The sequence below is a fragment of the Argiope bruennichi genome, chromosome 11 (assembly GCF_947563725.1).
Source record: "Argiope bruennichi chromosome 11, qqArgBrue1.1, whole genome shotgun sequence".
NCBI lineage: Eukaryota > Metazoa > Arthropoda > Arachnida > Araneae > Araneidae > Argiope > Argiope bruennichi.
The window spans coordinates 91,380,163-91,394,383 of record NC_079161.1 but is presented as its reverse complement, the minus strand read 5'-3'; the positions used below and the strand labels follow the sequence as shown (position 1 = coordinate 91,394,383).

The following is a 14,221-nucleotide window of genomic DNA, read 5'->3' as shown; positions in this document are numbered from 1 at the left end:
GTGGAGGCTGTATCGATGGGTCTGTCAAAAATTAGCTTTCAGCCAGACTAGAAAAAAGTTGAGACAAAAACACTGCATGTAATACAAAGTATTTTGAGAAAGACTTTAAAAATTTGTAGAATAAGTAATGATAGTAATTTTTTTAGATTCATTTATGATCATTTTTTTACTGAACAGATTATGTAAGTTGCTAGTTCACTAAACTCTAGTCCCAATAAAATGAAACAATTTTTTTTTTAAAAAATGGCATCAAACAGACCAATAAATAATAATGAACTTTATTAATAGTAAAAAATGAAGTTTACAGTAGAATATGATCAATCCAGAAAAGAATTTACGATATTCATCGCTTACAGGGTCAATTGTTGTGAAATACGCAATAACACCGCTTAATTTTTAACATGTTGGGTGGACCACAATACATTCAAATTTTCAGTCCAGTAGTTATAGTTAAAGTATCTCAGAGCTTCTACAAGTATTTTTAAAGTGCGACACTTTCTTGCATAAAGTCGTTTTACATTAAAAGAATGTAAAAAATAACCATGGTAGTTGCTAGAATTTTAAGTACTGGTCCTCATAAATCAAACAAAGAAAAAAGTAAATCAACGGAGAAAGATTTTTATAATAAAATATGACCCACGGATAAAATAATTTAGGATACACATCGTTTGCATAGTAAATCGTTGATAAATATGTATGTAGCTTTCCATGTCATTTCATTAAGTGGTAACTTCAAATTTTTGCAATAAAATATTTTTAAATTTGTCACATGCTAACTTGTGGCTGTAAGCGAATTTTATTCTTTTCTATACATTTTACAGAAAATATTCCTTATCTTGCTATTTTCTTCTACCATATATTTTCGATAATAGTTTAAGCATGGGTTTCAGTGCCTTAAAAAAATGTAAATAAATAAAATAAAAAATAATTCGAAGAACTTGTGTAAAAAAAGAGAAAAAAGCTTTCTTATGCATAATACAAAAGTTCACGTGATTTCCTTAGTTTAATTTTGCTACTTCACAGGCACAAACATAAAAAAAGTTATTTTTTTTTTCTCGAAAAAAAATTTCAAATATTCTTTAAAGAAATTGAGATTTAAATAACAATACAGGGAATCTGTGAGAAGCCCAACGGTATTTCTGATTTAATAGCACACAGCAGTGTGATGCAATTTTACTTTATTTTTAAAAATATTATTTTGAGCAATGCATTAACTAAATAAATAAATCACATACAAGTCGTAGCTCTCAATTTTCAACACTAACAATTCTATGATGAAGAAATCTTAACTTGATAATTTAGACCTAAAATTTAATTTTAGAATTTTTTTATCATTATTTTTTAGAAAAATGTAAATGGATTTGTCATTACTTTTTAATAATGTTTGATCACGAATTACTCAAGGTTTGCATTCTTGTTTTTTTTTTTTTTTTTTTTTTTTTTTTTTTACCAGAACATTTTAACACATTTTATCGATTTTTTTTTTTTTCATTTTACCAGAGAATTTTAACACATTTTTTCGATTTTTTTTTTCATTTTACCAGAGAATTTTAACACATTTTTTCGATCTTTTTTTCATTTTACCAGAGAATTTTAACACATTTTTTCGATTTTTTTTTTTTCATTTTACCAGATAATTTTAACACATTTTTTCGGTCTTTTTTTCCTTTTACCAGAGAATTTTAACTCATTTTTTCGATTATTTTTTCTTCATTTTACCAGAGAATTTTAACACATTTTTTCGATTTTTTTTTTCCTTCATTTTACCAGAGAATTTTAACACATTTTTTCGATTTTTTTTTTCATTTTACCAAAGAATTTTAACACATTTTTTCGATTTTTTTTTTTTTTTTTCATTTTGAAAATTGATCATTTATAAAGGGTGTCCCAAAATTTATTCAAGATTTGAATTTCCAACCAACTATGCAATAAAGTGTTTGCAATTTAATTTAATTTAAAAAAAATTAAATCGGACAGCTAAAATGGAGAGTTACACGATAGAACAACGTGTTTTCATTGCTGAACAATATTTCAATAAATAAATAAATAAAAGTCAGGCGGACACAGTTCAAAAATTTGGGAATTAGCCTCCTAGATCGTCTGATTTAACACCATTGGATTTTTTTCTATGAGGTAATTTGAAATCAAAGGTCTATGCCAACTAGCCCACAAGCACGCGTGCATTATGGGAGGAAATTTAATGCTGCATCAACAAGATTAAGCCACATTTATGTAAAATATCATGGAAAATTTCGACAAAGAGTGCGCATGAGTTAGCAAAGCCATGCAGACCATTTGCCCTGTGTATTATTCCATAGATAATCCTATCCTGTGTACTTTATAATTCAATACAAATATAACAATTTTAAGGGAAAAAACTTTTATTTAATTCAAATCTTGCGGTAACACCATGTTTTAACGTGTAACGCTCCATTATTACTAACCCTAGTCTATCAACTTCCAGATGTGTTTTTTTTTTTAATAGGGCTTTTTAATAGGGAATGGTGGCAAATTCAAATCTTGGTTAATTTTGGGCCACCCTTTATTCGCATACAACTTCTTCTAAAAAATAAAATTCCATGAATAAATTATTCTTGAGATTTCCAAGAATCTTGATTAATTGCTGGAAATTCCACAGTTTTAGTAGTTATTCATTTCCCAGGTACACTTGCTTCGAGTTTGTCGAGAAGATCAAAAAATCGTCTCCATTCAAGATCCAACCTCCGTATCTGTTCGGCGGTGAAAAAAAGTGTATCTTCCCTTGAGGTATTATCTGGATGGAATTTCTTCAGAGCCTCCTTCACCTCCTTCAGACGCTTTTTGGACAGCGCCTTCTCCCGGATGCACAATTCGACCAAATCCAATTTCTCCCACTCCGACAGTCTCCTCAGAAGTTCCACAAACCAGTGAGCAGAGTTAAGTGGTCTGCTTCCGAGATCTATGTTTCTCAGTATTACTTGAAGAGTTTCGGTATCGTCATTGCGAATGATAAAACGAAAGAAATCAAAGTCGCAGACAATCTCTTCTCTGAAACGCACAGGACAGCGGAGGAACAAGCTTTGGATCAAATCCGGGCAATAGTACCCAGTAGCATTAATTCTCTTTGAAATGCAGGATTCCACATCCGAATACAAACCTACGGGGAGAAATCCAAATATGAAATCGGCGACATCCAAGAAATAATCTTGAAGTGGCCAGTCCAGAAAGCATGTTAAAACTGCGGCAGGGCGCTCCCTCAAAACTTGATTCCGATGATCGGGTCGCATGAGGTACAATAAATACCGTAAGACTTCAGAGCATTTTTTCTTTGGGAAGTGAAATCGCTTACTAAATGGATTTCCGTCTCGTTCTGCTATGACAAAATGGACTGTTCTATACAGGAACGGGTCCCGTTTTTCAACGGGTAACTTATGAAAAAAATATGTAGTTGCGGTTACATTGCCTGTGCACGCTGCAAATTCAAAGGCATTCTTCAAAAAGGAGATCTCCTTTAAATATGTAGGACTGATATCAGCATCCTTTCCCTTCACACACTGAGCCCAGTAGTACTCCAAAGAGGTATCTCTGCCTAGCGTAGGAAATCTCGCTGTCTCCGCTCTCTTAACCTCGTCGGGTAGTTCCTCCCAGAGAATTGGAATGTAATCCAGTAAACAATACAAACATGTCAATTCATACCGTTTCACAACGTCTAATGTTTCAACACGTGCAAGCTTTTCCGCCGTTTTTTGATAATCAACAGATCCTACAGATGTCCAGCACATCTGTTCTAAAATACTCACATCGAAATGTCCACCTGAATTGAAGAAAAATCTTTCGTGGAATACTTTCCATTCTAATATATCTAAAAGAAGAGGTTTAAACAAGTGCGTAGTTTTTTGCTTCAGCGATTCAGGTAATCCAAGTCCGTACACTTTTTCCTTAATCTGATCAACAAATGGCTGGCAAACGTCTTCAAATTTTCCATCATAAATTGACCTGAATTGAATGCTCTGAAGCGAAGTTAAAATATCAAAATCATGCCACGAATTGCTCAGCACCATTCTTAAAGCCATTTCACCGAGTGACAACTTGGGCCCTAACATCAACTGATTTTCTGTCATTGTCCAGTCCATTTTCAAATCGCCCATTCTGTTGAGAAATCAGCACATAAAAGTTTTTCCTAAATGATAATAATTTAAAGTAGCCGCTATGCTACTTTAACGTTGCAGTTTTTTAATCGAACTTGTATATGAGATCATACAAATCTTCAATTATATCGTTTGTTCCTTTTCATTCACAATACAAACGTAGAACAGAATATATTTTGTCTCTCCACAGGGTCTATCATTTCTATCACACTATCAGAAAAAGAGGATGCTAATTCTTCTTTCTGTTTTTATTTGTGTTGAGATCACACTCTGTAAAAGAAAAAAAAGAAAAAAAATCACTCTTTATGTATTTAAAAGGAACACTGTATTACATTACATCTAATACGCAATGGAACGATATGGCCGTTATTTAAACACGAAAAATCCACCATAAATCCTGTATAAGTAACAACTGTATAAAATTTTCAGAATTAACATTTATTTATCAACAGTTGTTTCATCGCTTTTTGAAACACATATATGAGTTCTATTCTTCAGAAAAGACTGGCTACACTTATTTAATTTTTTGAAACTGAAAGCTTCTTAAACAATAAGAAATACCTTATATCATAAAGGTGTCATTATATCAGAATAAATATAGACATATATTTTTTAATTTCTATTCAGCAAATACCTGCAAAGAAAGCACTATAAAACATGTTTATTTTTTAAAATTATAAATAGAAAAATCTCGAATAAAATGAGAAATTTTTAAAAACTTTTATGAAAAATAATATTTACAATGTTTGAAATTCTGAAATGCAACCACAATTAATATTGAAAACATTGAAGAAAATTAATGTTGAAAAAATATATTAAATGAAAATTATATATAAAATTTATAAAATATTGATAATATGGAAGAATAGTTATGAAATAAATGAATTGTTAGGAATAAAATAAAAATTAATAAATAAGAATTAAAAAGGAAATTTAAAAAGTTTCAATGCTTTAAAAGTATATTAAGAATCATTAATTAATAAATGCAATCCTTTAAGAAGTCCAATTTGATTTAACTAAGGTGACCATTCGTACTGATTTTACCAGTACAGTACTGATTTTAAGGGCATAAGTCCTGGTTAATCATTAAACAAAACCAGTACACGAAAAGTACTGGTTTTAGATTAGAAAACATTAAAACAAAAAAAGTAATAAAATAAAAATAATAAAATTAGAACTGGCAACCCTGATAATTCCATGTGATATCGTCAAGTGTCGCATGAGCAGGACCGCCACGAGATAGGTGGATTGAAATTTTTAAAGCCTTTAAAGAAAATGATGTGTCCAATAATATTGGCAAATTGGTAGAGTATTGCCTCTGTATGCCAGGAACTAATGCACCGACCGAACGGGATTTTTCTTTATTAAACAGCATCTGGACTAGCGAGAAAACCCAATTGAAAGTGGAAACTTTGAAATCCTTGTTGATTGTCAAAAATAATTTAAATGCAACCTGTATGGAATTCTATGAAAATATACAGGAAATTCAAAAATTTGTTAAAAGCAATTCGTTCCTCAGAAATATATATATATATATATATATAAACTAAATTAAATAACTCCTTATGTTTTATTATGTTATTATATTAGAAATGGCTTATCATGTTATGTTATGTTTATTATGTTTTATTTTTATATTGTAAAATCATATTTTAGTTTTCAAATTTCTTGTGTTTAAATAAACGCAACATTTTTTGATATCTAAAAGTTTTTTATTTACTTAGGTATACAGGTTGGCCGTTGGGTGAATTTTTGATAAAAATTTATAAAATTTGGGCGTGGCTGGTCAAAATTCATGCTGTCCTGGTTTCAGGTTAAAAAAAAAATGGTCACCTTAATTTAACACAAATAATAAAATGGAAAATAACTATAACCAATACAAAAAATAAATAAATAACAATAAATGTTTTATGTGATCTGTTTAATGAAACATATAAAAGCATAAAAAATTAATTTCAAAAGAATCAAATTTTCTAATTAATTAGATGGCATTAAAACATTTGAAAAATGAATAATAAATATGGTTTTGAAAATTTCAATTTATCTATTAATATTAAATAAAAATAAATTAGAAATAAATAAACATGAAAAAATATCATTACCATTTGGAATAATGATATATATATTATTATTACACTGTTAGATTAAAAATATGTCCAAGCTTCTAACTTCAATATAAAACAGATGTCTCAAACAGTTTTAATCCAATTTAAAAAAAATAATAATCATGATACTGTAAAAATTTAAATGTAAAAAGATGGAGGAACATTAATAAAAAATTATGATCCATTTATGAGAATGCTATTTTCAAAAATTCACCAAGATGATGCAGATTTCAAAAATTCACCAAGAAAATTCCTTACTTGTCAGACTGATAAATGCTTCATCATATAAAAAGAAATACCAAAGGTATGTTGCAAGTGAATTTTATTACATTAAAATATAAAAAATATAAATCATAATAAGTTTAAAGAATCAACTTTTTGCTCAAGTACAGATTCAGTTAAAAAATATTTTAAATTATGATTGAAAAAAAAAATCAAAATCAAAAGACTCACTCAAGAAACTATATATTATACACCAACCATTTTTGGTGGCCAGTTGATTCACTGGGATTAATGATCACTAAAATTTACAATTTAATATTTTATGTAGCTTTGTCTAAATAACTTTTTTAGCAAAATATTTTCAAGTTTCAAACTGTGATGGATTCATATTAACTCAAAAGTTTTATGCTTTTCTGTTCATTTTACTAAGCATTTCTTTTACTTTCTATCAGTTTCCTTAAAACTCATTTAAAAAATTAAATACATTCTGCTATATCTAGGTTTTTAAAAATGTTATATAATTTCTAACATAAAAAAATATAAAAGTTGGCATATTTTTTTCATGTGAATGGTATTTTAAATATTAATTTCAATCCTTTACAGATTCTTCACAAATTAAGTAAATATATCGCTTGCTTTCTTATAACCTACTTTGATAAACATGATTGTGTTAAGCACAAAAGTTTAATACTATTTTGCACATTTCATTTTTTATATTAATTATGATACTAATTCCAATTGTAAAACAAAAAATATCAGCAACCTCAACAATGACTTTGGTGTTTTTTCAGAATTTTGATGATTCTGCATTATTGTTCATGATAGGATTAATATTCAATAAAAATTCTTACGTACCTTTGCATTTTTGCTGGAAAATATGAACACAATATTTGTTAAAAATTGATGAAATATAGAAAAAAAAATGATATCATTGGAAAGATAATTTTTTGATGTAAAAATAATTTTTTTTACTGTAATATTTTTGGAAGTTATCACGGGAAAACTTCTCTGAAAAATTTTGCAGTTTGTGTGTGTGTGTGTGTGCGTGCACACACACAAAGTATATAGAGAGTCTCCTATGATCATACCACAACAACTAATTTCAAAACTGTTAAAGATAGACATATGGTTCCAGTTGGATAAATGCTTTAAATGATGGGAAAAATTACACTTTAGACAATTTGTGTCAATATAAATGTATTTCTGAAAAAGCTACAAATTCTAACTTAAATGTCAACCAGTCAATAAGTCATATTTAGTAAAAAAAATTTTGATAACCTAAAACATAGAATTAAAAAAAAAAACAAAAAACTCTTAGCATTTTATGTCTAAAACTGATTTAGTTATATTTCTCCAACTAAATAAAACTCATATACATACTTGATTTAAGAAACATTTTGAAAAAGTAAAACATTTGTTCATTGTTATCATTTACAAGTTAATATATTTACTAAAAGATATAAAATAAATATTCAACATGTGTACATATATATATATACATGAAGAAATATCTTGCTTGACAAAAAATGTGGAAGAAAATCCGAAACATTTTTATTATAAATAAAGTAATATTTAAAATGCAATTATAATCAATGATTCTTAAGATGTGTAATAAAAGTATTACATTAATGACTACTTAATTTCTCCATTTCTGGCCCAGGTATACAGCCATATAGGCAAAATGGAAATAACAGTAACAAACATGTTAACTCACAGATGCCTTTTTAATTTAAAAGCAAACATACAAACAAAAATTTACTATATAAATGAAAACATAAGAAAAATGAAAAATAACAGAATGCTATAACCAACTGAAATTTTGCCTTTCATTGAAGAAGGATTTAAATTTTCACTTGTCAATTGGCAGCTGATTTGCAACCTGTTAGACACAATTATTGATTTCATTTCGAAACAAACACTTCATTTCTTTCCTTTTTGTGAGTAGTTGAATTTTCCTAACTTTCGTACTGATATAAAATATTTCACTATTTCAAACTCAAAGTGTAAATTGTTTGCTCAATTTAGTACAAAATGTATTCATAGTCCTATGAAATCCTAATTCTGCAAATTAGAGCTAGTTTTTTAAGTGAAACAGTGACTAAAAATAAGAATCAGAAGATAAAATTGAATAAAAAATAATTATATACTAAAAATTTTTCAATATGGGTAGTAGGGTTTATACAAAAACCAACATTTTGAAAAACCAGTTTTCAAATTCAATATTTCTAAAAAACCCAGTTTTCGAATTTTTGTCAAAAAAATAGAATAGAGAAAAATATTTTATTTCATTTATTTAAAATAACAAAAAACGAAATAAATATCAAAGTCTAAATATAAATAAAAAATTAAGGATTACATATACATATTACTTACGCAAAATATTGAAAACTCAAACAAAAATTCCAAATAATATTTATATTATTCTCCTAATTTTAATTTCTCTTAAGAAAATAGGATTTTAAAAAACAGAACAATCCCCTGAACGGTTGCTAAATCTTGTTCTTATTTTGGACACAATATTGCCTGAAATTGAAAATACTCATTCACTAGCTACTGAGCTTGGTTTTATAGTTTTTATGGCATCAAATAACAAATCTAAGTTCCGAAAAACAGGTTTTCAAATGTGACAAATTTACTTTAAAAAAACCTGTTTTTTAAAACTGGGTCCGAAAAACTGTTAAATCCTAACGGGTAATACTTTCTCATGTAAAACATTAAAAAAAGACCCAAATTTAATCATACAACAATGCATAATTTTAATTTTCAAATGATTCCTTAAGACCACTTCCAAGACAATTCAGCAACAATTTGTCTACAATCAAGAGTTTCAACATTCACAATTTGACCAGTTTCAGTCACAGATTTTAAATAAATGTTTCAGTGTCAAGAATATTTTACTAATTATGTTTGATAGGACCGAGGAATTGTATAAAAAAAATTATATTTTGCAATTTTTTGAGTTATACATTTATTGATTCAAACAACATAAAATTAGCCATTGGGTCACAATAAAGTGGACACTTTGTATACAGATATTCAATCCATTGCTGAGATATATAAAACACAAAAAAAGGAAATTTTGAAAGATAATCATTGTTATTGTACCAGCTAAAAATGTTGAGTTAATTTTTTTTTTCTTTCTAACTTTCAAATTGTATCTATATATTTTGTCATCCTTATATGTCATGAAATTTTACATAATCCATTTACTGTGTTTCCATTGAAACCCATTTTTGTTAAACAGTTCCAGAATTCCTTACCAATCTCTTTTTAGCAAATTTATTTCTCTATGTGTTAAACAGTCTTTATATGAAATTTGGTTTTATTCCGTTCATTTATTTTGACAGCAGATCCATCCAAACTGGAGAAATTATCACTGTGCAGAAAATACATGGAAAGTTTTTAATTTTAAAAATTTAGTACATTCAAAATTTTTGTTAAATCAGATATTATGATTTTAATGTATTTTTGAAAAATTTTAAGACATTTTTATAACACATAAATTAGATCCTTTTCAATATTATATAATTACAGGGTTTTTTTTTTTTTTAGGGAAAGGGTGCAAGAATAACCAGAACAGAAATTTAGAATTAATTAAATGAATATGATATAATTTTAATACCAAAAAAATATTAAATTCTACATTTCTTAATGCTATATTATATAAATGCATATAATAAATACTTGGAAAATTCTGATAAAAATTAAGAATCAAATTATCTTATGTGAATTATCATATGATGCATTTTCAATACCAATAATTTTTATGGGTAGTCAATGAATCAATATTTACCCAATTAATAATTTATATTTAAGCAATCAAAACCTATCGAAGATTGAATTGGTTTTATATTAGATGTTGATTTAAAATTATTATATATTATTATTTTTATCATTCAGACTTATTTTTAACTCCTAAAAAAATACCAAATGGATGACAAACAAGAAAATTTTTTAATAATTTCATATGATGAATAAAAATATGCTGTTTATTATAAAAGTTAGAAACAGTACTTGAAAGTAGATTTACAAGTAATAAAAGCACTTAACAAATTAACATTCATATAGTCAAAATATTTGAAAAAAAAAAAATCCTTGATTTAAATATCAAAATGAAAAGGAAAACAAGTACTGTTTCTTCTGACTTTGAAACAGATTTTTAGAAATTCGTGAATAATTCTGTTCTAATATTACATAAAAGAGTGAAGATCATATTTTAATAGATACAGAATATACAAACTTTAAACAATTTTTTAAAATTAATTTGAAACATTCTGTAATCAAATTTTTGCATAATGAAATGCTTTAATGAATTAAAATACTTCATAAAAGCTTTTAGAGCAAAATATATTAATTGTCAAATAATGGATCGATTTATTATTATTTTTTTTGAATACAAATTTTAAATAACAAATTTTTATTTTCTGGTATATATTGTTTTTTTTTCACTAATTGATTATCAAAAATATATTTTATATATGAAATCTCTAATTTTTGTTGCTTTTCTTATATATAGTTAAGCTTGGCATTCCAATGCTAAAACATTATAATGGTTTTAATTAAAGTCCAAAAACTTCATTTTATTATTTTTTTTATATCAATGAATGGTCAGAAAATATTTTCACCCAAAGAAATGTTGGTTTTATCAGTTCATGAGGAGTAGACAAATTCTTTTATTAAATGTGATTTTTAAATTTTTTTTTTATAGATTACTTTGTAACTGCTTTTAAAGTAATAAGCGAAAAATTAAATAACTCTACCCTAATTCTGTAAACTTTTGTAAAATTAAGTACATCTGCTTGAAATCCTCAGATACCTAGTTTTGTATATAATTTGATGATGAATAAATACCTACTTTTTATTCAATAACAAAGCCTGTGGAAATAACACCCAACAAGATCATTTTCTTAGTACATTAATAAATTTGTTATCAGTCATTGCTGCTGTCAGAAAGTCTAATGCTTTTGACTTCTTTTTCTCTTATCAAAAACCAGTTAACAAGTTTACTGTTTTTAAATTACAGCAATACCATATTCCGTTACAAAATATTTTTTTAAAAAAAAATACAAAATTTAAAAACAGTTTTTAATACAATAGCAATCCAAGTCAACAGATTTTCATTAAATTTTATTCATAAATATTATGAAGTAGATACATAAAATTTTTGTTCTATGAGAATTCATTAAATAACTAATTTTCATTATATAAAAACTATGTTTCAAAAAAAAAAAAAAAACATGCATCTTATCATTATTGTCCTTTCCTAAAATGAAGCTCATATTGATATTTCAAGTTGTTTCAATTATGTAAAACTAAATTATTATTTGCACCCCCAATTGTTATCTTTTATGCTAACAATGCTACATCTATTTTTATATAATTTTTTTTCTTTTAGAAAAGTTTTTTACTGTATGTAATGGGAAGAAAATGCATAAAATAAATAATAGGTCTAATAATAACATAATACTAGGTCTAACTTATCTATAAGAAGAAGTTTTTGAGAAATGATACTTTAGATGTAAAAATTTCCTATTTTCAGAGAAAAAAAAAGCCAATATTTTAACGTAAGCATTTATTTAGAATTCTCGGTCATTATTACGGAGAAAAATTTAAGAATGAAATAAAAAATATGATTTTGTATATTTTTAATTTGGAAACACCTTATAAAATTTTAATATTTTGAATAAACTAATCCTCTACAACTTATGTTGTAATGAATACTAGGTGAAAATACAAAGTGCAACTAGGAATGAAGATTGTGAAATGATGGCAGCTCCTATGTAGATTTTTAACCACTCAATATATTAAGTAACAATAATAGTATATATTAACAATATGATTTGACAGATTTTTATATTAAATATAGCACTTAAACTTTGTACAATAAAATCTAATAAAAATATAAGCCAGAAAGAGTTTTGGTTATTGGAGCAGTTGGTGTTGAAATTCATATACTGTGTGCAGAACATACATATATATTTCTACATTGATTATGCTTTATAAATCTTACTTCATTTTTATTACTTTAATCAAATTTCATAGCATATAAATAATTCTCAAATTCAGTATTTTTAAATTTATGTCAGAAATTCACATTTATAAATATAATTTAAAGAAATATATAATTACTCGCTTTCTCTAAAAAAGTTGCTCTTCTTTCCTAGTACTGGAGCTGTTGAAAAAAAAATATATACATATAATTACTCTCAACACTATATTTCAGTGAATGAGCCTTAAAAGTTAAAATGAGAACTTGCTAAATGCAAAATACAAATATATAGAGAATGATTGACAAAAATAAGAGAATATGATATGTGATATTAACAAAAAGCTATAACCTCTGAACCTTTTTGATATAGCTATAACCTCTAAAAGATTTTGTAAATCTTTTTGTTATTTCTTTATATAACTATTTTAGAGCCTTGGACTCATGCATAATAGAAAAATTATCCAACATTAATTTTACAAAGATATAAAATTTAAATAATTCTCAAGCCTTTTCATTTTATTTTGACCTGTAACAAGTATGAAGAATCGGTTAAATTTTGTTATTCCGTCAGAGTAATTAAAAATAACTTTTATGATATAATTAACTTACAACCAGAAGTTTTAAGTTTCTAAAAATGAAAAACCAAATATAAACTCTGTTTTAAGACAAATATGGAATCAAAGCACATTAATTGAAATATATATATATATATATATATATAATAATTTTGATCATTAAACTGCTATTTAGTTTTTTGAATGATTTACTCTTGTTAAATGTGATGTAAAATAATTAAGTTTACAGTTATAAAAAACTCAGGCAAAATGACAATTAATATGATAAACATCTGTATGAATTTTTATCAATTTATTTTTGATATATAAAAATTATTTAATGTTCTTTTTCCTTGGATTATTTTTTTGCTATTTCATAATGTTCTAGGTATAAATTATAATTTTAAAACTTGATACAAAATTATGAGATTTTTATAAAAGAAAAAAAATCTAATGACAGGACAAAGAAACTAAATAAGAAATGCTACTTTAAATTTTTCTTACGTAGTATGCAAGTTAAAATACAAATTAATCATTATAGGCTCAAAAGCTTTATTATGTTTAATTATTCCACAGTTCTGTATCAAAATTCCTTAAATTATTTGCTTTAAAATGCACTCACCAGTCCGGAAGACATTGTTTCATACAAAATTTATGGGAATGCGATGATGAATATTTTATACTCAGCTATTTATCAAAGGGGAAAAAAATAAACAGTGTCGGTATAAAACAGTATGGCGTTTGTTTAATTCAAATGTAAAGAGCAATGGGTATGTAGCAATAACAGACGCTTATTTCTTGATCACCAAAACAAAGTAGTTAGCTTGTAGCGTTACGCAAAGACTCATAATATATCGCTAGCGGCAAATTACAACACGGTTGTAGATTGGATGGCGAATCTACAGTGGGCCACAAAATTGAGTATACACCTTAGAAACTTTTTGCAATTACAAATTAAATATTGCTTTCAGATTATTGAAATTTTTACCTTATATACTTTAGTCTATGCTTTACCGTACTATACTAATAAAATTGTTACGTTTATTTATTTTTTACGAAAAAAAATAAAAGATCTGAGCTGAGAGGAAAAACAACACCACAAAAATAAGTATACATCTTTATTAATTTCCTTTTAACGTACAAATTAATATTTTGTTTCATAACCTTTTGCTTGAATTACAGCTTGTAATCTTCTGGGCATAGATTCTACTAGTGTTTTAGTGG

At 26.3% G+C, this 14,221-nt stretch overlaps 1 protein-coding gene across 1 annotated transcript; it reads right to left on the bottom strand.

The window, feature by feature from the left end:
- Positions 1 to 262: 262 nt before the first annotated feature.
- LOC129957148 (uncharacterized) lies at positions 263 to 13,849 on the bottom strand. The gene is made up of 3 exons (XM_056069316.1): positions 13,620 to 13,849; positions 12,584 to 12,626; positions 263 to 4,397 (listed from the first exon to the last, which is right to left on the bottom strand). Exon 3 carries the CDS (start codon positions 4,125 to 4,127, stop codon positions 2,652 to 2,654), a length of 1,476 nt encoding a protein of 491 aa, XP_055925291.1. The 5' UTR covers positions 4,128 to 4,397; positions 12,584 to 12,626; positions 13,620 to 13,849; the 3' UTR covers positions 263 to 2,651.
- Positions 13,850 to 14,221: the final 372 nt, after the last annotated feature.

Bases quoted from the DNA above. Each gene is read 5' to 3' on its own strand.
- LOC129957148 (XM_056069316.1), bottom strand. From the start codon at position 4,127: ATGGGCGATTTGAAAATGGACTGGACAATGACAGAAAATCAGTTGATG.